Genomic DNA, 22,558 nt, shown 5'->3' with positions numbered 1-22,558 from the left:
ACTGTTAACCAATAGACGGTCGTTGAAGAAAATGGAACGAAAGTCGATGACGAAATCGCCCTGTCCCATCATCCCCCGCGGAACCCGGAAGTGTCCAGAATTTGGAGCAGAGAGAAACTCATGATCAGGTGTTTGTAAAGAAAGACACGTGGAAGAATTACAGCAGAGTCAGAGTATGTCAGCTTCACCAGGTAAGGTTTGTGGTAAGAAGAAGGCTCAGGGATGGAAGGAGAGACATCAATCTTTTATCGGTATTGATCAATAGATATTGCTTTTCCTAAGAGAACACATCAGAATGACCTAGAAATGCATGTGCATGCAGGTCTGGTCAAGTCAAGGTAAGTCAGTTTGTATTGCACAACAATTGTAATTTGTAACAGATACAATGTGAGGCAAAGTGTTTGATAAGACTTCTGGCTGGTTTCGATAATCTTTTAAGATCTACCTTAGTCTTTTACGTTATTACAATCTACACATACGTAATGTAATGTAGCAAGGCCAATTGTCCTTGAATGATGATACGTGCACACAAGGACATTATATAATGTCCTTGGTGCACAGAATAAAAAGTGTCATAGGATATGTTGTTGAATAAAAAGACTCTTTGTGACCTTTATTCCTCAGGCCAATTCTGACTGGTTCACAAATTGCACTGCAGCAAGTGTCGCTGCTTTAAATATATATGCTTTCCCAAACGCAAGGTACAATGTTTTATTTACAAATATCACAGGGAACAGTATCTACAATTCAGTGACTTACCAACCTGATCAGTGACTTATCAACTATTCACAGCAGCATATATTTTTATCATAATTGTTCCTGGTATGTGACAATCTTCAATGAGGCAAATGTTGCTTCTTAAATGGGGAAGTGACCATTCTTACAAAGGCCAGGACGTGTTAGATAACTGCTGCAAATAAAGATCCTCATGGGATTGTTTCTTTTGGGGAAAAATAACAATGCGGGTATTCGACCTCAGCACCAGTATAGGGCGTTTTCAGTCACATGACCATCCTTGACAAAGAGAAGTAAAAAAAAAGTGTTATATCATATGATATTGTTGAATGAATGAAGACCTTTATTGCACATTTCTGCCACACTTGGCTAAGTACGGGTCACAACAAAATATAATACAAGTACAGTTAGCGGATACAAAAGAATATGACTATCATTTATAAATAAATAAATTCTACTTCTCCTCGCTTTTCGGTTATAGTAGATATAAAAGAACAGACGTGTTTTTCAATGGGAGGTTTGTCTAGTCGCATTAGACATGATGAATTTTTGAACAGTACTTAAATGTGTGAAGTAGGGAAATAGGTTTTCTACAAGTTTATACAGTTCATTTCTTTCTTTGGTATATAATACACATTCTACCACAAAATGACATTCGTCTTCTACTCTATTCAAAGTACAATGTTTACATAATCGTTGTTCTAGAGGAGTGCGGGTATGTCTTCCCGTTTCAATATGTAGTTTGTGGCAGCTGATTCTTAGTCTTGTGACTGCATTCCTGACCCTCATATTTGAATTACTTAGATATTTTTCTATAAAAAGACTCTTTGTACACCTTTCTTCCTCAGTAACCTGATGAAACTATTCACAGCAGCATATATTGTTATAATGATAAAACTCATTCTACATTGTTTATTTCCTAACTCCTTTCCCAGCATCCCCACCCTTACACGATGCCCTGAAGCCTTTGTCATGGTTACTAGGCACGTGGCGAGGGGAGGAGGGGAAGGGAGACTACCCGACCATCAAGGACTTCAAGTACAAGGAAGAGGTCAAGTTCGACCACGTGGGCCAACCTAACCTGGAATTCTCGTAAGTCCAGCAACATCTGTTGGTTTAAATGCCCTCTGTTGAAGAACATTTGCAGGTGTATCCTTAATGCAGAAAAAAGAATGCATTAAACAGAAAAAGTTACCTTGAAAGACTAAAGATACATACCCTGAGTTAACACATACGATCTATCTTGTATCAAAATCTAGACATAAGGACTTTTTTTTAAGATTCAGATAAGATGTGATGCACTTTCGTTTACAGTGTCCTTTCTTTAGCAAAAGATAAACTACCTGTTTGTCAAGGTTTAAACGTGTAGAGAGATATGAAAAAATGCTCTAAATTAGTCCAGTTGAACTTCTATCATGTTCTGTATTCATACATGATCATGCAAAGTGATTGTGATCCTAAATTCTCATCAATCTGCAACTAACACGTATACAAGTTATAAGGATTGGTGTAGCTAAGAGACGTTGAATAAACTTGTAAAACAGTTGACAGGAACAGAACACCTAGCAACTTGAAGTTGAGGTCCCTCACTTGGCATCTCGTAAAATGTTTTGTATGTTTCAGGTTCTGCTCCTCCCACTTTGAGACCGGCAAGCCGCTGCACAGAGAGAGAGGTTTCCTAAAGATCCAGCCTGGCACCAACCACCTGGCACTGGTCAACACACAGAATGTGGGTCAGTTCTGGGTCATTATTGATATTTAAACTTTCACCAAGAAGTTTAGTCTGTGTGCCTGTGTGTTTTTGAATAGCATAACTCAAGATGTCATGAATGGCTCGTCATGATATTTGGTATGTTGGATGGCATTGGCATAATGAAAGAAAAAGCAATTAGATTATGGGCCCCCTAGCAGCTTTCGCATGGTATACGTACTGGAGCAGAACTGCTGGTTTTGATATTCTAGACATGGTATGGTGTCATGATTTTTTTCTTTCAAGCAGCAGCAATTGAATTTGTTGTTTTACATGTTGTACATCATAATCCAGTTCTGTTTTTGAGTGACCACTGCCACAAACTGCCGAATCTGTTCCGCAGGTATAGTGGAGCTGTCTGAAGGGGAGGTCAAAGGTCAGGAGATCACCCTGGAATCTCACACCATAGGGAGGATGACCTTCGGCAAGGACCCAGCTGTCACCAAGGTCACATGGATTAATTGAAATTGGTTGATTGATTTTATAATGTTCTGATGATTCATCACTTTTGGGAGAAAGGTTTCCTTCAGAATTACAGATTACAATTTTATCAATCCTACATGTAGGACAAAGATAAAATTCAAATGTAAAAGTGAAGCATGACTGTCTTGGTGATTCAGGTTTGTACTTTCCAAAGATCTAAAGTTGGTGTTAATAGGACACCTACCTACCCAGTCCCTTGACTTTGGGGGGGACAAGCCTTCTAAAGATACACTAAATGAAATGAGACGTTACAGAACAGTCCAAATTTTAATGCCCCTTATTTAGGAGAAACAAATTTTTAACTCTGTACTCTACTGAGACCTTTGTATGTGAATAAAAGGACTCTTTTACACAACCAAGAGATATATTCAACCGACGTTTCGGTGACCATCTGTCACCTTCTTCAAGGCAATTCTGACTGGTATGAGACCTTTGTATGTTTATCCAGTGGGGGCCTGCATGTCCTATTACATAGAGCATAATCAGCCCCCCCCCCTCATTGTCCTGTAAAATGGTGCTCATCATGTGTTGGTTTTTACAGATCCAGAGAACGTTTCGTCTGGTGGATGCAGACACCTTAGAACAGGTGGTTCACATGGAGACCAGCGCGACCGCCCCTGCACAGCACCACCTGTCCATTCAGTACAAGAAGGTCGCATGAGTTGCAGCTCTTTCTGCAGTTTTGGAGCATCCTGCAAGGTGAAGCTTCACAATATGGATTCAGCCAACGGAATGGAGCTAGCTAGTATAAGATTGGTTACCAGGCTACAGCATCACCTGTCCATTCAGTACAAGAGGGGGGAGGGTTGCATGAGCTGCAGTTTTGGGTTATTCTGCAAGGTGGTGCTTCTTAAGAGGGATGCTGCATGTTTGTAGCTATGAGATTCAGGCAAGGAAATAGAGCTAACATAGGATAAGGTACTACTTGGCTGGGATGTCTTTTCACAGCAGCATTGAATAATATTGTACTTCAGCAGCAGCAGCATTGTACTTACGTCCAACATTGTATTGTATTTTGGTTGATGACTATTTTATGAACTTCAGTTCAGAACTGGTGTTTATTTATTCAGCTTTTTTTTCTTATTTAAGAGACAAACCACAGAAAAACTTTTGTTATAAGTTGATGTACTTTCTGGCGAATGAAATAATTTTAAGAAATGCATCTTTCACACAAGTTGAAATGCTAAATATTATTGTCATATCAGTATACATGAAGTAACACATCATGCATGTTGTCATACATGTAACAATTTTTTTTAAAAACATAATTAGCTGAAGTTCAAGCTGAAGTTCAATCTCAATTATCTAGATTGTAGAAGACAAAAAATGTGTTAAATACAGAATTTAGTCATCTATTAAGTCATGCCACAAGGATAAATAGGTCCTTTATAACTTATTGATATATTCCTAACAACAAACATCACTAACACAAACTCCACACAATCTTCATGGCAGACCTTTGAGTTTGTGGCCATTGTTTCTTGGTAGTTGATATTACAATCTATGAAGCAGGCCTTCAACTTTGTTTTAAAAGCCTTAAATCTTAGGAAAAGTTAAAACCTGGCCACCTCCATTAGTAACAATATTCTTGTTTGGGGTTACGATATGTTATTTTCAGAAATATCTACAGATACACAGATGTCAATAAAGTAACATTTGTGCTAATGATACATTTCAGTCATCATTTGTTGACTATACCATTCAGTATCACTGCAAACATCACACGCCTCAAGATCAAGCCCTAAACTTGGACATAATCATAAGTCCTAAAAATATCCTATCATTTTGTTACTCATTAACACATCCAGTTTTGATTATTCCTACCTAACATTTGTCATCAAAGTATCAGCAGTCACAACTGCAGAACAACTCTTACATTTTTAGAGCAACCGAGTAGACCCATTATAATACATCAAGCCATGCATGATGAACAGCCATTTCTACGTGATTTGACATCCTCAACAGTCCAATACCGATTTGATGACACACTCGTGAATATGTGTGCAGCAGTATTAAGGAAAAATCTGGTTCAACCCAGTAGCGACCAGTTTAGGCAAGTTGAAGTAAGATTAAATTTGATGAAACCAGTGGCAACCGGTTCAGTCAAGATGAAGTAAGATGAAACTTGATCAAAGGAGTAGCAACCGGTTTAGGCAAATTGAAGTCTAAAGAAATTGGATCAAACAGGTAGCTTCCGGTTTGGGGAAAGCTAAAACTGGATGAAACCTGTGCCAAGCGGTTTCCGCAGGTTGCAGTAAGATGAAACTGGATCAAACCAGTTGCAACTGAATCAAACCAGTGGCGATCGGATTCTAAACTGGTTGGAAATCAGTGGCGACCGGCTCAGGGCAGTTGAATTAAAATGAAACTGGATAAAACCAGTTGCAACCGAATCAAACCTGCGGTGACCGTATTCTAAACTAGTTAAAAACCAATAGCGACCGGATTCTAAACTTGTTCAAATCAGTGGCAATCGGTTTAGGCAAGCTGAAACTGGATCAAACCAGTAGCGACCGGATTCTAAACTGGATTAAATCAGTGGTGACCGGTTCAGGCCAGCTGCAGCAGGATGGCGAGGGTGCCGATGAGCGCGGTGAGGATGAAGGCCGTGAGCAGGATGCGGTCAATCACCAGAGCCACGTTCTTCCAGTTCCGCTGGTTCGCGGTGTTCCTGGACTGCTCATCAACGGTCTGGGCGATGGCGTGGACATTCTAAAGGAGGCAAGATGATGTAATGCTTCATTTTTCTTTCACGCCAAGTGAAAAAAGAATAATGCACACCACAACTCAATAACAAATCCATCGAGCAAGAAAAACATCCTTTTTTCCTCATGCTTAGTAACAACATTGAGATATATATATAGAAAACAACACGGGGTATTCCGTGGACGCGTCGACGGTAGACACGGTTCTGGCGCGGTCGCCACCAAAACAGCTTCAGCCAATCAGAGGGTTTGCTAAATCTCATCTCAAGCAAAAGCGCAAAGGACGCTATCAACCAATCAGGTTACGTCTCACATCGTTACTTTAGGTTCAGAACAAATTAACCACCAAATAAGGATAGTTCATTAATCATTCATGAGCAACTGTCGTCAGTAACGGCGCCAGAACCGTGTCTACCGTCGGTGAAGAGCGGGGTCCCTACGCGAGCTTAAGCCAACGACGAATCGAGCGATAGGGGTCCTGCTTTAAGGAGGGTGGTTCAATTGTAATGCCGTATTTGATCGACCGTTTGATGTGACCGACCTGCAGGATGTCCTGCATGCACTTCAGCTTCTTGATCTCAGAAACGGTGGAGGCGGCGCCGCCCTCAGCTGGGCCGTCTCCGGCCACGATAGAACCTGCACACAACAAACAAAAGGTTGATAACCTCAAGCTGCAGCCCATAACACAAACACATAAACATACACATGGTGAAGGTCTCCGGCCACGACAGAACCTAGAAACAACAAACAAACAAACTAACAGTTTGAGAGCCCTAAACTTCAGCCCATAACACAAACACGTAAATATACACATGGTAAATGTGGAGGCAGCGCCGCCCTCAGCGGGCCCGTCTCCGGCCACGATAGAATCTAGACAGAGAGAGAGGGAATGACCGAGAGAGGCCATGTTAGACAGAGAGAGACAGATCGAGGGAGGGAGAGAGAGAGAGAGAGGGGGGGGGAGAGATAGAGGGAGAGAACGAGAGAGAGAGAGAGAGAGAGAGAGAGAGAGGGGGGGGGATAAAGAGTGTGTGTAGGGGGTAACGTTACGTTAGATGGGGATAAGGACAGAGAGAAAGAAACTACCACTCGAAGGACGGAAAAAGGGAAAGACACATCTCATCTACTTCTTCTTACCCAGTGGAACTCCATCCTTGTCGGTGGAAGCTGCCGGGTAGCGGATGCAGCAGACCCTAGCCAGGCCGGACAGGACGGCCTTGAGCCAGCCGGGCACGGGGCTGAGGTCGGCGGCGCGGTGGTGGATCCCCCACAGCCCGATGGTCACCACGGTGAACAGCCCCACCAGGATCACGGCGAGGGCGTAGAACTGGCCTGGAACGGAAGAAATGCAAAGTTATATGCATACATTTAGCTTTCTCCCTGCTGCTTGATCGACTCTGTACCCAATAGGTAATTGGGTGCCAAACGGCTACATGTACTTCAGAGTGCTAGCGGTTAACAGCACATTCCCCGTTGGTAATCGTACAGTTTTGATGATGCAGGGTATTTACGAATACTCTCAAGTTTCTGTCGTAAACCTACCTTACGGCGATAGGGTTTCAATAGCGAACCAACTCTTCTGGTAAAATATTCTCTAAAATTAGACCAAATGAAATTGGAAAATTGAATTTAGTCCAGTTGAAATTGGTCCAATTGAAATTGGCCAGATGTGCAAAAAATTTAAGGGCCATTAATATTTCTTTTTATTGTGTCAGCCTGCAAAAGGCTCCGATGGAGCCTTCACCAATGAGAGACGGTTGACACATGGCCTTTCAGTACCGAGTAACCAATGAATGGGCTCGTTTAATGGAAATTTAGCACCAACTCACCAATGATAGGCGTCGTTGCATGGCCGCTGAGCGGGAAGTGTCCGTAGTTGAGCAGGGACACCAGAGTGACCCCCAGCAGAGAAACGACCCCCAGCAGCGTTCGGCTGCCAGTGTCGGACGGCAGGTAGAATCCCAGCACGGCGGCCGCCAGGAAAAGAACCGTTCTGTAACATTAAGCACAATCACTTCACGGTTAAGGGTTAAACATCCTTCCCACACCTTTAGGTGTATGAAAGAGCGATGTCCCTTTCCTTGACCTTGGGCCACAAGTGCCACTGCAATAGTTCACATAAACGTTACCATTTATGAGTGGTTAATACAAAGAATAACATACCAGACGAATTATCCAACCATAAATATGGGGTTAACGTTGCATGTTGGCAAATCAATAGAATAATTCTCACTGTTTGACCATTTTTAACCATTTTTCAGCGACCCGAGGAGCCTGGTAAATACTAGCTGGTACTAACTTACCACTCTCCAAGCAGAGGTTCGGCTCCAGCTGGTTTTTGACGTGTCAGGCTTTCTAATTTGTCTTGTTTACTTTATGTCGCCAAGCCAAAATGGCGAAATAAAGAAAACGGGACAAAATAGAAAGCCCGACAAAAACGCCTATTAAAACACGTCAAAAACCATCAGGAGCCGAACCTCTACTTGGAGAGTATCAACTTACGGCGCGATGAGGTTGAATCTGAGCAGCGCGCTCGACGTGCGACCCAGCGTTATAGAGAACAGTACGTGCACGTAAGGTTCCGGGCAGCACTCGTATTGCATCACTTCCCTCGTCGCCGACGTCTGCTTGATCGTCCAGGTCGAATCCTCGACGAAAGGTTCGAGCGAGACGGACTCATGACCTAGATGAAGCAGTGAGTTTGTACAAGACGTTATATATCCACTCTGTTAGCTTCAAACACACACAGCGACTTACGGAGCTATGAGATTGAAGACGTGCAAGAAGCCCGGCACGCGTCTTAAGTACAGGGAAAAGGTGACGTCGACGTAAGGCTTAGGACAGCACGGGTACGTCACAACGTTCCTGCTGGCTGAAGCGTTGACGACTTCCCAAGATGGCGGGGCGTCGAGATGTTCCAACATCTTGGTTGTTGAACCCGTCCTGTCTACACACATGAACAGAAAGCACAACGTTTTTTCAGATGTTCTGTCAACTCTCATTTCTCCACTAAACACCCCCGGCCCCATCACCGCGACATTGACCAAAATAGGTGAATTTAGCACCTATTCGGCACTAATGGGCAATGATCCTAAGGAAAATATACGCGTATCAAAGTGATTTGAGCGGTGCAGTCTCTGAGGTGCCTTTGGCCTTTTACTGCTGTCACGTCCCTTGTCCATGGGTCAGTCATTCCGAGGAAGGTCACAAAGTCGACCCTAAATTGAAAATGTCTTATAATGTTAAGAAGTGAATGAGTGAATAAATGAAGATCTTCCTGTACATTTTGATAACACTGTAGACTGTTTTTCCAAGTCATAACTTACTCCAACATAGAAGAACTTTATTGCGCGACTATTGTAGCAGGTACAAAGTATGGCAACAACAGTAAACATAGAACAAGACATAAGTATGGAATAAAACTATTCACTACAACAAAATGACTATCTTAGGTTTTACATTATTCCAGTTGGGCTACTTTTGAGTATCATTATTCTTTTTTCAAATAACAAAACAATCTTTTATATATTTGCCTATTTACATAACCTTTTAGCTAAAATGGAACTTACTGAGGCGGAGGTCTATTTCCCCGGCATGGTGGGTCCAGGATCCAAGCTTCATGCTGCACGTCTGCTCGTCGAATGGGTAGTAGGTGGCGTCGAACGAGCATGATGTCTGCGTCAGCCATTTCGGGATGAACGTCACGCGGCCGTTCGAGTACACGATGGCGTCTACCGACAAGTCAATGCCGCTGTCAAGGGTGCGTCTGGTTCGGGAGAAAAGAGACACAAATGCGATAATCACCGCTTTCTAACTTCAGCTTAATATACTAAGGCTGGGTTTACACACTAGTTCTCGGAGTCGACTTAGTGGCTGTGTGGGGGAGGTTTGGGCTGCTCAAGTAAAGTTTTCCTACTAGAAAACCAGGGCTCTCCTTGCACAGTCCTTGCACACTCCAAGTCCCGGACTTAAAAACGCGTATGTAAATCGGGCCTAAGTTACGTGTATCCAGCAACCGGTAAGCCAACACATGTATGGCTGTACACACAAGCCGCTACTCCAAGTTTGTAAAATTTCATTGCAAACCGCATTGTCAACTCTAAGCTGGGGTGAAATATTTGGGGACATATACTAGTATGTGCAGGATGATGTTTTGGCAGGTGTACACAGTTTAGAATGAGTTAGCATAAGGCCGTCGCACTAAGAAACCCAGTTCTTCACAAGGCTTTCCAAGAATTTCCTAAATCATGACTAAGATTTTCAACAAATAGTTTTTCTTCCTCACAAGATAGCTTCACTCTGTATCAGTATAGCCGGTTTAACCGCCCTTCGGCGCAACACACCAGCTTCGCAGGCACGCGGCGCAGTAGTAGCTGGTCATACTACACCGAACGACCTGTCACGCCTAACCTTCGTATATCTAACTGCATGCATTGTTCTGAAGCTATTTCATGAGGATTTCTCTACGGTATTTAACGGTAACGAGTTCCACTCTAGGATAGATAAAGTTAGTTAAAATCCTCCCACACCATAAGGTGTATAGGGCGGTGCCCATCTCCGTTTCATAGCCCTGGGGCCACACTGTGATGCAATCACTGCAGCAGGGGGCTAGTCCACTGGCAGTGGAGTGTGTTTAACTTCTTTACTGTTTCATAAGTATGTACCATTTTTATAAAGTCTTTGGTATGACTTAATGCGGCTCTTGTCCAGAGGTGTCCTACCTGGGGCTTGAACCCGGGCCTTCTGGTCCAAGTAATTTGAACCAGATCATGTGGCTAGTAGCAGAAGAAAAGACACTACACCACAGGGACACCCCTCCCACTCTAGGATAGTTCTAGGAAAATACGAATTTTTGACCACTCACGAGTTGTATGGCAGCAGATCGGGTCTCCACAGCAGGTCAGAAGGGACGTTTATCTTCTGTAGGTTGTCGTACTGCCGCGGGTTCCATCTGAGACGGTAGTCTCTCCAATCCTGTACGAACAGCAGGCATTAGAGCAGGATGTAACACAATATGGACAGGGGCGGGGGGCATCACAGACTAACTAGTCTCTCCAATCCTGTACAAACAGCAGACATTAGAGCAGGATGTAACACAATACGGACAGGGGCGGGGGGCATCGCAGGCTAACTAGTCTCTCCAATCCTGTACAAACATCAGACATTAGAGCAGGGTGTAACACAATTTGGACAGGAGCGGGGGGCATCACAGGCTAACTAGTCTCTTCAATCCTGTACGAACAGCAGACATTAGAGCAGGATGTAACACAATATGGACAGGGGCGGGGGGCATCACAGGCTAACTAGTCTCTTCAATCCTGTACGAACAGCAGACATTAGAGCAGGATGTAACACAATATGGCCAGGGGCGGGGGGCATCACAGGCTAACTAGTCTCTTCAATCCTGTACGAACAGCAGACATTACAGCAGGATGTAACACAATATGGACAGGGGCGGGGGGCATCACAGGCTTCTATCTGAGACGGTAGTCTCTCCAATCCTGTACGAACAGCAGACATTAGAGCAGGATGTAACACAATATGGCCAGGGGCGGGGGGCATCACAGACTAACTAGTCTCTTCCATCCTGTACGAACAGCAGACATTAGAGCAGGATGTAACACAATATGGCCAGGGGCGGGGGGCATCACAGGCTAACTAGTCTCTTCAATCCTGTACGAACAGCAGACAGACATTAGCGCAAGATGTAACACAATATGGCCAGGGGCGGGGGGCATCACAGGCTAACTAGTCTCTTCAATCCTGTACGAACAGCAGACATTACAGCAGGATGTAACACAATATGGACAGGGGCGGGGGGCATCACAGGCTTCTATCTGAGACGGTAGTCTCTCCAATCCTATACAAACATCAGGCATTAGAGCAGGGTGTAACACAATATATGGACAGGGGCGGGGGACGTTACAGGCTACCTAGCAGATAAAGATATTACTTGTGCCACGTGTCGGGTTACGCGCCGTAAGGAATGAGTTACAATCACGGATGGTGATTTTGGCCAAAAATATTGCTTCATAGTTATAATGGTGGCATTATGGTGTAGGGGTATTTCCCCCAAAAAGAGACATCTAGTCACGTTTTGGATGCCAGTATGTCGACTAAATGCAAACCTACTTAGGTACATCCCAGTTGTGTCTTGCTAATATGCAAAGGAATAAGCTCACCATTGTTAACCAGCTCAGCGTCTTCAATTCTTGTTTCTTGTCATCCTGAACAACAAACAAACAAACAAACAAACAAACAAATCATATTCACATTGCAAAATCTTCATGCAAGAAGTTAGTAATCAGAATTAGATGAAGTTCTGTTGTATCTTAACACACGTACGTGTGCTATTTATTCCAACATGACTCAATGACGTCATATAAAAACCTTGCTGATGCTAGGGTCACATTTCCAACCCGGGGCCCGGCCGGGCAGCTTGTGGGAACGAAAACTATGACATAAAAGACAACAAAACACACAAAACTTTTGAAAAATTATTCCTTACCATACGTTATATATATCCTTGATATGTGCCTTTTATTCTTTGTTTTCTCAAACAGCCCGGCCGGGCCCCGGCTTTGAAATGTGACCGAAGCATTACTGGGTACTGTCTGAATACGATTCAGTGCGACTGCCTTAAGCCCTGTCACATATTCAGGATCTTCCTACGAATTTGCTCCCGACCACTCCCCGACCAAGATTAGGAGGCTTTGGGTTGGGAGTAGTGAGTGGAGTCCATCCTATTATAGCTCTCGTTTGGTCGCATGTACGAAGAACATGATTTTCCCGAGTTTGATTTGCCAAAGTTCATAGTCGTCTGGCGCTGACGACTTTTAAAGACAAGTAGCTAACCTCATCGACCAACTCCCAACCATGGTTTGGAGAAGGTCGGAAATGTGTGACAGAGCTCGAGGTTGTACATACCACCCCCAGGATGCTGGCGACAGTCACGGAGACCTCCACGTCCACAGCGGTCCTGTTGTCCACCATGGGGATGACGTCCTTACGGTAACCCGACTTCAGAGCGTCCAGTAATCTCTCTTCCGCCTGATAGGCGAACGTTACTGAGGGAACAAGCAGAAAATAATTAAGAGCGCGCACAACGATGATTCACCGTGGTGTATCATTAGAGCCAGTAGGTACCCATCTGAGTAATGAGCATGAGGCTGTTGTAACGTTCTCGAGGTACCTCCTCGAACACGGGACCCCCATTTTACGTCTCTTTCAAGATACGGTACAGCTCCAACAAGGATATCCTTCCCGGATTCGCACCGGGTTAGCAACTGTTTGGAACTCTATTGTGAAGCCGCTACCATTTGAGCTATAGGGAAATCCATTTCAGAGAATCGATCGATTATGTGCCCTATAGACTAGTATCCAAACCTATTGTAGCAGAATCTCTTTCGCCACCCCGTGAATACATGCGGAGGGTGAAGGAGACTCGAAAAACTATAAAGATTTGTATACCAGGCTGCCGATGATGACGATACATTTAAAAAGTAGTCATGATGTGAAGTTGGCGCTGAGGATTATGATTCAGGAGGATAGCAAGAGAATATGATTTTAACCACAAGGAACAAAGTCACACACCCACCCACAGCAAAGAAAGTGTACCTACCTGTGTATAGTGTGGACAGTAACACCAGACCAATGACTGGGTTCAACTTCATCTTGCCTGTTTTCAAGAACTCCGCCACTCTTCAACCTGATGCCGTTGATGATCTCTCTCGTTCTGTATACAATAACAATATCAACAGCAATAACAACATTAAGAATGAAATTGTGACTCTCTTGCATTGCTATTTTCAGGTTTGGCAGCCATATGTTGATTATTCATCAAGTTATGTATAGCCTGGATGCCAGACCCCCAATCTCTAAAATATATATCGATTAGAGATTGGGGGTCTGGCATCCAGGCTAGTTATGTAAGACTTAAAACTCAAAATTACCGAAAACCGCGAATCTCGCTACGGCATGTGGAAAACACATGTTACGTTCAAAGGACGACCGAAAAGCAAGAGAACACGGCGAGTACTGGGAGGTCACGCGAGGTCACTACTGGAGGTCAGCGACCCCGTGTGATGTTGGCAGAGGACAGAAGAGTCTCCAAAAGATTCCTTTGGTGGCCGAGAAAACAACTTTACCAACTAAGGTGATTGATTTACCAGGGCAGAAGTCAGGATGACATCACTCCTAAGTTCAGACAACATGGTATTTCTAACTTCTGCCAACTTGTGCCAACTTCTGCCACCCCCGGTCGCTGGCAGAAGTTAGGATGAGGTCACTCCTAACTTCGGACGGCATCGGATTTCTTCCGATGGCTGACGGAAAATCCCGAAGTTATATATGACGTAACCCGATTTCAACTTCTGCCACTTCACCCTGATACTGGACATGCATGTTTTAAGGAGATAAATTCTTGGGCGTGGCAGCGTCATAGAAATCTGGGAGAGCAGTGTCAGCTCTCAAGGCCCTGACGAAGAATTCATCCTTCGCGATTTAAGATGGAGGCGAGGAATCTCATAACTATGTTGCAAATATCACACATATAGACACTGCGATGTGGTATTTCTATACCTCAACAACATTAAGCTCGTCTCTCTTATTTACCTATGGTTAGTAATTCTGATATAGATATGCACACTGAAGACCTGGAAGAAAGAATCCTGTGTCCAAAAACATTGAAATATTTCTCTCAGTCTTGAATATTAGCCTGGGTGCCATCCCCCGTAGGCTGGCTCAATCGTTTCGCTTTCTAATCCGTGGTGGTACCAAGGACATTATTATATAATGTCCTTGGTGCCACCAAGGCTTCCAAAGCCTTGGGTTCTTTGCTGTTTTAGTCACGCCCAATTCAAATGTACGGTAATGTTTCTTGAATCGATCAAACACGAATGACAAAGTATGCAGTTTTCGTTTCGAAAACTTTCGGTTTGAAAGAATATTTGCCATTACGTTAAAAACTGAGAATCAAGCTGCCTTGCTTGACCAGGATTGAGAGTTTAAGAAAATGTAGAGATAGTTTTTGCCAACACTAGGTTTGTCGTGAAGCATGCTGGGTACTAAATAGAACACGACATTGAACTCTGAGTTCGTGGAAAGGTCAAGGCAGTACCTCGCGTGTGGGGCCGGATTTTGAGCCAAAACAAACATCTAAAGAAATCTCTCAAAACATCTAACCTTTTTCTAACGTATTTGGCATTCAGGGTCAGCATTGACCTCTGACACAGGTCACCCCAGGTCAGACGTGTACGTGCAGTTGACCGTGTATGGAGGTTCTCTTGCCCTTGATGTGTGACGCGACGCGAGGTGAACTTGAGCCCTAATGCCTCTTCGCCACGATAGGCCGAGCCAGCCTCATTCTATGTTTGGTATCCACTTGGAGAAAGCGTCTTTGATGCGAGTGACACGATTTGTTCGAAAAACAAATTTCGCTCGTTTTGTCAGTAGACGCTTGACATTGGGCGTGTTCACTGTGTTTTTACAGTTTTTCAAAGGATTTCCTTCTTTCTCTTTCCCTTTTCTCACTATTTTTCTGTCCATCTGATTTATCTACAGGCATCCTTCTATCTATCTACCGTCTATTTATGCTATTAATCTAACTCATGTATCTAATATATCTGCCCTCTGTCTATCTAAGTATCTATTCTTCTCTCTAGTCTAATACATCTAATACATTTACGCACCCATCTATGATCTAGTTTTGTGACAGGCTGCACATAAGGAAGGAAGGAAAAAAACGTGACAGATGTCACCAATAGGATCTCCAGAAAAAAGTATATCACAAACACGCTGGAACACTCTGCCGGTCGCTGCCCTGATTTCCCGATAGTTTTTTCTCGAGGGAAATGAAGAATTGGGTCCGTCCGAAGCTGACGTGTCTCCGGGCACGTATCTGTACATCTTAAGGCTTCCGACAACAAACCAAGACAACCAACCGTACACGAATCTACTTCCAGATGGCTTTTAGGTAAGTCGGACAAACCGGTGAGCCGAATTCCAGAACAAACTGTGCCAAAAACTGTTATAGCCATCATATGCCGGAGAAGATCGGTATTGTATAAGAAGTGAAATCTAGAAGCCAAGGATAATGTATATGCTAGTGTAGCAGTCTGAATATTTCATTTATGGTAAAAATTTGTGTTTTTTTTACTGAAGTTAGTACATGTATACCGTCTTTTATCATCATCACCATCATTATCATCATCATCCTCGTCACCACCATCATCAACATCATCATCATCATCATCATTATAATTATCTCCATCATCATCGTCATCACCATCACTATCATCATCATCACAGTCGTCCCCATCGTTACTATCGTCACCATCGTCATCGTCATCACCATCATTACCATGATCATCATCATCATCAACAACATCATCAAAATCGGTATCATCGTCATCATTATCATTATCATCTCCATCATCATCGTCATCGTCATATCATTATCATTTTCATTATCCTCATCAATAAATCCAACCATTGCCTAGTGTTGAAAAGTCACGGTTTAAAATCCGTTTCATGATGACTTTACCAACACAGAGGGACTTTCAAGCTGGATGTTGTTGGACCAGGGACAAGGCCGCGGAGTGTGTGAGATATCGCCATTACTGACATTCAACTTACAGACGTTAGGCTCGGATGATAGAAATACCAGGCACAAGGCTAAGTGTGACATACCCATTCCTCAGATTCGAGCCACAGGCGCTAGGCTCAAACGGCTGAAATACCCAGTACAAGGTTAAGTGCCTCAGATTCAGACCACAGGCACTGGCCTCAAACGGCTGAAATAGCCGACCTCACGTCCGCACACTGTCAACGACCTTCGGTCAGACTTGTTGATCTCCAGAAGGTCGCCTAACTTCAAAATCGTCAGACAGACAAGCGAATTTTTCGCCAAAAAAATCTGTCTTGTTACATGGGACGGTTCGGTGCCACGTCGGTGACATGCGAACATCGGCAGATTCCTGAAAACATTTTGCTGGAGAGTAGCCGAAAATGCCCTCGAAGACTGAGTTACTTTCCTGTTATGGCGCCGGTTTTACAGAGACTCAATATAACTGCCGTGTTGGGCTGCCAGGTTGTCAGGTTGAACAGGAAAATTACGCCCATCTACACCCTTGAACGTGACGCCAAGCACGACGTCAAACTGGTTATACAACCTTTCCACTGAAGTGGCGACCTTTAAGCGTATTGAGCGACCAAAATTCTCATTAGATGTTTAAACAAATTTCCTTGATAAAGAAGTGTATTTGGTGCGTTTTGTGGTCAAAATTGTGTCGTCTTTCAAATCAGAATCTTACATCCATTCCAATAAAAAACAAAGGGTGTGCAAATACAGGGCTGGACTTAAGCCACATCCGAAGCGAAATCCAGAGGCGCACAGATAGTCCCCCGAGACTGGACTGCCAAATAAGAAGAAGAAGATCACACAAATACAATTTCGGTCGCTCAACGGGCGCTCTTCAACAACGGTCTCCATCCATTGGAAAGAGGGCCTTACAAGACCGACAAAAAAAGCCGCAGTTGTCGAACGCGTTTCTTCAAAGTTTGTCTATTCAACCCCTCTTCAGCCCTTTTGGCCATGACATTAAAACTACTTTGTCAGAACTTTGTGGCGTTTTTGTTTATTTCTAGGTTCACGCCACTTCTTCAGGAGTTTTCCCTCTCCAGACTGTGCTACATGTGCTACGCATAATCTCTAAACAGATGGTAACATTCAGCTGGCTTGTTTTCGACGGTCTTTCAAGTAGTGCGTTTTTCCACGGGCGCGTCGATGGCCATGGTAGTGCGGACCTCTATGTTCCAATTGCAATTACGCGAAAACATGGGTCCCCTAGAAAGACTACTGTAACAGTAGCTTTGCACCGTATCTGTGACCACATGTTTTGTTGTCATTTCATCTAGCGGAAGAGATGTTTCCCCAACGAAAAGAGCTGCATGTGCTCCAGAGCTTGTTTAGAATGCATAATCAATGAACCATCGCGACTTTCCTTCGATGCGTCTGTTCTAAACAAAGCGAACCGTGCAGAACATGATGCTATCACGCCATGCTACTATATCAGGACGAAGCATCGTTCGGAAAGTTACAAATGACCACGTATGTACTAACAAAAAGGGCGCATGTTGATAGCATCTTCCTAGTTAATGAAGAAATGAATCAATGAAGACATTCTTGTACATTGTTGCCATCTGAGCTAAGTACAGGTCATATCAAAGACATGCTTACAAATTTACACGTTGCGGTACGAGTATTTAGCCTAGGATATATGTTTGGTCCCTTCTTGCTTCTTGTTATTGGTGAAAAAAAAATGTAGTTAATGCTAGGTCGCTTTGATAGAAGTTCTTAAGACATACCTCCTAACCCCTAAGTTTCCGCTGCAGAGCGTCTTCGCACGTCTGTTCCCAGCGGTTCCTCCTAGCTAGATGTCTGGACGTCTTCAAGACGGGACGGCTTCCTTAAAGACGCATGTAGTGATGACGTCTCACAATCCCAGCTATGCCGGGCGTATGTTTTGGCGGCCTGCCAGTTTTGACACACAATTGGTCAATTTGATGTTTTCCGTGAGCCGAGCGGGGGGTGCTCGGCCGGACGCCTCGGTTTCCATGGCAACGACCTCGACGTCCCTTAAGGCGTCGATCCATCAAGGGTTCCTTCAAAAAGACTTCAGCGGGGAGAAAATGCCGAGCGCGACCTGAATGTTTACACACGCCCACTGGGTGGAGAGATCGCCCCGGGAAGAGGTAAACAGCGTCCGTGATATTCGGAGGGGCGTGAATTCCTCCAGGTCTTGTCTCTCTGACCGGAGCAATGGCCGAGAGGGTATACGTAGAGTGTTCGCCTTTCAAGCGGCAGGTTGTGAGTTCGATCTCAAAGTCATACCAAAGACTGTAACGATGGTCAAGTCATCATTACTTAAGAAATGGTACATACTGCTTTCTCTGCTTTATATATACCACTCATTATTTGGGAAAGAGTATGGGAGTTAAACACACTCGCTTTACACCGGGTTCCACGCCGTATTTTCACGTGGAACCCGGTGTAAAGCCAAATCTTTGAGCTGCCAAATACGTGAGAGGTCAGCTAAGTGCACCTGAGCACGACACTTTTGGTGGACTTCAGTATACTTGAGAGGAGCACCTGTGTGGAGTAAGGGCAGGGTAAGATTTACAGGTAGGATTAGAGTTAAGATTAGGGCTAGGGTTATGATCAGGATTAGGGAAGGTTTTTTGCTAGAGTTAGAGCTATGGTCAGACTTATGCTTGAAAATGATCACGTCCCACGAATGTTTTGCACGTAGAGTACTCCTCTCACGTATTTGGCAAGCTCAGCCATTCGGCTTGACACCGGGACAAATGATCAGGTTACTTTCGCCGCGGAGGCATGCCACGATGGAATTTTTATTGAGCCCAAAATTAATTTTCACCAAGAACATGAGACAGTGACTTCCTTAAGCTTTAATAGGGGGATCTGTCACTTTTAATGAGTGAGTTGGACAGGAAAGGCTTAGCTTGTTTTGTGTACCTGGTAGCCTGATATCGATTTGAGGAGCTGAGTTGTGTTGTGTTGTGTTGATTTGTATTTCTTTGCTGTAAGTGGGTCAGCGCATTGATGGTACTCACTGACCGAACCGGCTGAAGACAATGGGCCCGTGTCTAGACATGTACCCACGGAGGTGTGTACGAACCTCTTTGTTGTATTACAGAACATCTGACAGACAGACAGGCGATAGGACGGCTTGTCAAATTGGCCGGCAATAAGACAACATTGCGCCGTCATCTTCATGTGTGAATCAGCCATATCACCCCGTCTACATTGACTAGGAAGAGCACTGGTCAGGGGTAGGTTTGATGTCTTGCTGAGCCTGACAATTGTCAGTTTGCAATGCTTGTTCTGTATGCTAGCCATGGCAATTATAGGGTTGAGGGTATTTCTAGAATGTGTACGTTTGCACCCGTGCGGTTGTTGTATAGCGAAGTAACTAAAATGAGCAATATCAAACTAGCTATAGTACCCTTTATTTCAACATGAGGTGTCTGGGCACTTCAGCAGTGGAGATATATTGGAAACCCAGCAGGATAAGGGGCTGTGCAAATGTGAGTTTAGGCTATATGACCGACAAAGGGGAAACACTAAGAGCAGAAAGAAGCCACATAGTATAATGTCCACAAAGCTGGCTTGAACAAGGAAGCACATGCATCGTAGACAGTAGATTTGATTTTACTGCTGTAGTTAGGCAAGCAAAGGTGACAAAACATCACCCCTCTTCCATGAATACACTCTTCCAGACCCGGACGATAGTTGCAGAAATATGGCCGGTGAAACTTCGGAAGCTAGCACATATGTCTATCATGTTTGTGAAATGCTCTTCATATCTTGCAGAACTGAAAGAACTGAAGAGCAGACGACAGAAGGAATCAGCATGGTTCGCGTCAAGTTTAGACTTGCCTTGAAGACGATCTTAACCGTGTGCATCATGGCAGGAATCTTCTATGTCTACCTCTTAGACAGACCTACGCCAGCGCCAGACTTGAAACGCAACGTTAACCTGTGTGGAAAAGACAACAGCAGTAACGTTTCCACCTCTACTGAAATAGACGATAATCCACACAATTACACATTCCTCATCAACAACCCTGAGAAATGTGGCGACAATGACGTATTTCTCCTCGTCATGGTGACGTCAATCCCGCGAAACCACGCGCAGAGACTCGCCATTCGAAACACGTGGGGGAACGAGAGTAACGTTCAGGGAACCGTCATCAAAACGGTCTTCGCGGTTGGGATGACGTCAGACGCTTCTGTGCAGCGATCGCTGGAACAGGAAAACAGCGTCTACAAGGACATCATTCAAGAGAATTTCATCGATTCATATCGTAACTTGACCATTAAAACCGCCATGTGCCTCAAGTGGGCTTCAGGGTTCTGTCCCATGGCCAAGTTCGTCTTGAAAGCCGACGACGACACTTTTGTGAACGTCTTTAACCTGGTGAAACATCTTGCGGGATTGAATGCTACACAGGCAAGAAGGTTCGTGACAGGGCGGGTCTACACTGGTGGCAAACCGGTCAGAAAAACATACATGGTACACGAAAAACGGTGGTGTCTGACTAGGAAAGACTATCCCAGAGACACATTCCCGAGATACCCCGGTGGATACGCTTACGTCATTTCCAACGACATCACACGACTTATCTACGAAGTGTCCTTAACTGTGCAATACCTGTTTATTGAAGACGTGAACTTGGGTCTGTGTCTGGAGAAACTTGGGATTGATCCGGTACACGAAGAACGGATCGTCTTTTGGAGGGAGGTACACTCCTGTAATGATGATAAAATATCTTCTCATTGGTTCAAAACACCCGACGCTATGGTAAATGAGTGGCGTCATCTCATCAGCAGTTGTTAAGCATTGAGCTGGATCCAGTTTAGCGTGATCGACTGTTCAGACAGATAGACAACTACTGGGTCTACCCAAAGATTTGTTTATTTGTTCAGCATATATAAGCCCCTGTGCATCTACAACGCATAAGTACTCAGACAACCATAGACTAGAAATTCTTGAAAACGAAATATCTAAATACAGTTCCGCAGGGTTTATACTACTTGGTGGAGATTTGAATGCCCGCCTTGGAAATCTACTCGATTATGTGGATGAAAGCACCGACGAGGGTGTAAGCTGTCCATTCTCCACGGACAGACAACACATAGACAAATCGCCACCGAACAAATTTGGTAGACTTGTCATCGATCTGTGCGTACAAGCAAACCATATGATACTAAACGGAAGGGTGGCTGGCGATCTACACGACTACAGCGCAAATTCACCTGCCATCAACCCCGCGGCAGCAGCACTGTAGACTATATGATTTCCAGCCAGTCCTTTATCCCACACATTTTATGTTTTCGTGTTAATCCTCTTACGCTATTCTCAGACCACTGCATGATTTCGACTTTGATTCACTCAAATCCAACAAAGCACAATTACGAAGGAAAGCAAAAAAGCTCAAACTCCAAACCTCTCCCCAAACGGTTCCACTGGAACGAAAAATCCACCGAAAAATTCCTCTATTCACTTAGTAAACCTAATTTTACCGAAAGACTTCACACCCTCTCCTCTATTTGCCAAAAAAACACAAACGAAATGGAAATCGAAAAACATGTCTCCGAATTAAGCGCTATTCTAAGAGAGGCGGGCGAACAGTCGTAAAATGCTTTGGATGCCTTTAACTATGTACTGTATTTATTTCACTGTGTATGTCACTTACATGTTAGTTAGGTTTGTGTTAAACGACCTGTATCCAGCCCCTCGGGGCACGAATGTACAATAAAGGTCTTCATTCATTCATATATGCTTTGTACTTGTCGAAAAGAGCTAAGGGGATTTTCCAGGTACAATGAACATGTATACATTGTACAGAGCGTCTGTGTTCTTTGTCATGACCAGTGGAAGAGTAGCTCAACTGTTTATTGAGTTCGAACACGAGATGAACTCTTACAAAAATCTCTGGAAAATAAAGATATTATTTGTCATTCTGTCACAGACAATGATGATATCTGGTACCTAGCATTCCGCTTCTCTATGTGCCTGTGGATTGGTCCATGACTTTGGTAACTTTCGAAAACCCTTACACAATTCAGGAGTATTTGTTTTAAAAATGAGGTATGCAAATCAGGCCCTAATTTGCGTAACTGATGACACAATAAATACTAGAATAACCTTCCTTGCTACAATAAGAGTTCCACACTTTGACCAACTTGTTATTTGGGTAGACAAGACCATTTTCTTCATCTGATATCATGTAGATATGGACCTTGCCTGGATAATCAATGGGAAACCTTCATAATGTAGAAGTCATAAAGGTTTACATCCTT

At 43.9% G+C, this 22,558-nt stretch overlaps 3 protein-coding genes across 4 annotated transcripts; 2 read left to right on the top strand and 1 right to left on the bottom strand.

Annotated features, from left to right (window-relative positions):
• The first annotated feature begins 56 nt into the window (after window positions 1-56).
• Window positions 57-4,221, top strand: LOC136423594 (peroxynitrite isomerase THAP4-like). The gene is made up of 5 exons (XM_066411821.1): window positions 57-191; window positions 1,671-1,827; window positions 2,359-2,468; window positions 2,829-2,932; window positions 3,510-4,221. The coding sequence occupies exons 1-5, from the start codon at window positions 176-178 to the stop codon at window positions 3,627-3,629; spliced, it is 507 nt and encodes a 168-aa protein (XP_066267918.1). The 5' UTR covers window positions 57-175; the 3' UTR covers window positions 3,630-4,221.
• Window positions 4,222-4,981: 760 nt separating this feature from the next.
• LOC136423591 (neuronal acetylcholine receptor subunit alpha-6-like) lies at window positions 4,982-18,123 on the bottom strand. 2 transcript variants are annotated; one of them, XM_066411816.1, is made up of 11 exons: window positions 18,040-18,123; window positions 13,295-13,408; window positions 12,601-12,740; window positions 11,856-11,900; window positions 10,538-10,647; window positions 9,243-9,439; window positions 8,431-8,620; window positions 7,503-7,666; window positions 6,811-7,005; window positions 6,215-6,309; window positions 4,982-5,680 (listed from the first exon to the last, which is right to left on the bottom strand). In XM_066411816.1, exons 2-11 carry the CDS (start codon window positions 13,344-13,346, stop codon window positions 5,519-5,521), a joined length of 1,350 nt encoding a protein of 449 aa, XP_066267913.1. In that variant the 5' UTR covers window positions 13,347-13,408; window positions 18,040-18,123; the 3' UTR covers window positions 4,982-5,518. The 2 variants fall into 2 exon arrangements, with proteins under 2 accessions (XP_066267913.1, XP_066267915.1); XM_066411818.1 differs by lacking the exon at window positions 8,431-8,620 and adding an exon at window positions 8,176-8,356 and having other exon boundaries at window positions 5,172-5,680.
• Window positions 18,124-20,072: 1,949 nt separating this feature from the next.
• LOC136422365 (beta-1,3-galactosyltransferase 1-like) lies at window positions 20,073-22,303 on the top strand. Its single transcript, XM_066410087.1, has one exon. It carries the CDS (start codon window positions 20,106-20,108, stop codon window positions 21,090-21,092), a length of 987 nt encoding a protein of 328 aa, XP_066266184.1. The 5' UTR covers window positions 20,073-20,105; the 3' UTR covers window positions 21,093-22,303.
• The last annotated feature ends 255 nt before the right edge of the window (window positions 22,304-22,558 follow it).

Source organism: Branchiostoma lanceolatum, chromosome 17, assembly GCF_035083965.1.
Source record: "Branchiostoma lanceolatum isolate klBraLanc5 chromosome 17, klBraLanc5.hap2, whole genome shotgun sequence".
Classification (NCBI taxonomy): Eukaryota; Metazoa; Chordata; class Leptocardii; order Amphioxiformes; family Branchiostomatidae; genus Branchiostoma; species Branchiostoma lanceolatum.
The sequence above is the reverse complement of the archived record's forward strand: the minus strand, read 5'-3'. Positions and strand labels throughout refer to the sequence as shown.

What these genes read in the sequence shown, in the direction of transcription:
- LOC136422365 (XM_066410087.1), top strand. Translation starts at nt 20,106, where the DNA reads ATGGTTCGCGTCAAGTTTAGACTTGCCTTGAAGACGATCTTAACCGTG.
- LOC136423594 (XM_066411821.1), top strand. An exon ending in CAACCTAACCTGGAATTCTC is followed by an intron (nt 1,828 to 2,358) that starts GTAAGTCCAGCA and finishes TGTATGTTTCAG; the next exon opens with GTTCTGCTCCTCCCACTTTG. An exon ending in GGTCAACACACAGAATGTGG is followed by an intron (nt 2,469 to 2,828) that starts GTCAGTTCTGGG and finishes TCTGTTCCGCAG; the next exon opens with GTATAGTGGAGCTGTCTGAA.
- LOC136423591 (XM_066411816.1), bottom strand. Translation starts at nt 13,346, where the DNA reads ATGAAGTTGAACCCAGTCATTGGTCTGGTGTTACTGTCCACACTATAC. An exon ending in GGAAATAGACCTCCGCCTCA is followed by an intron (nt 8,621 to 9,242) that starts GTAAGTTCCATT and finishes TCATGTGTGTAG; the next exon opens with ACAGGACGGGTTCAACAACC. An exon ending in TGCAACGACGCCTATCATTG is followed by an intron (nt 7,006 to 7,502) that starts GTGAGTTGGTGC and finishes CTTCCGTTCCAG; the next exon opens with GCCAGTTCTACGCCCTCGCC.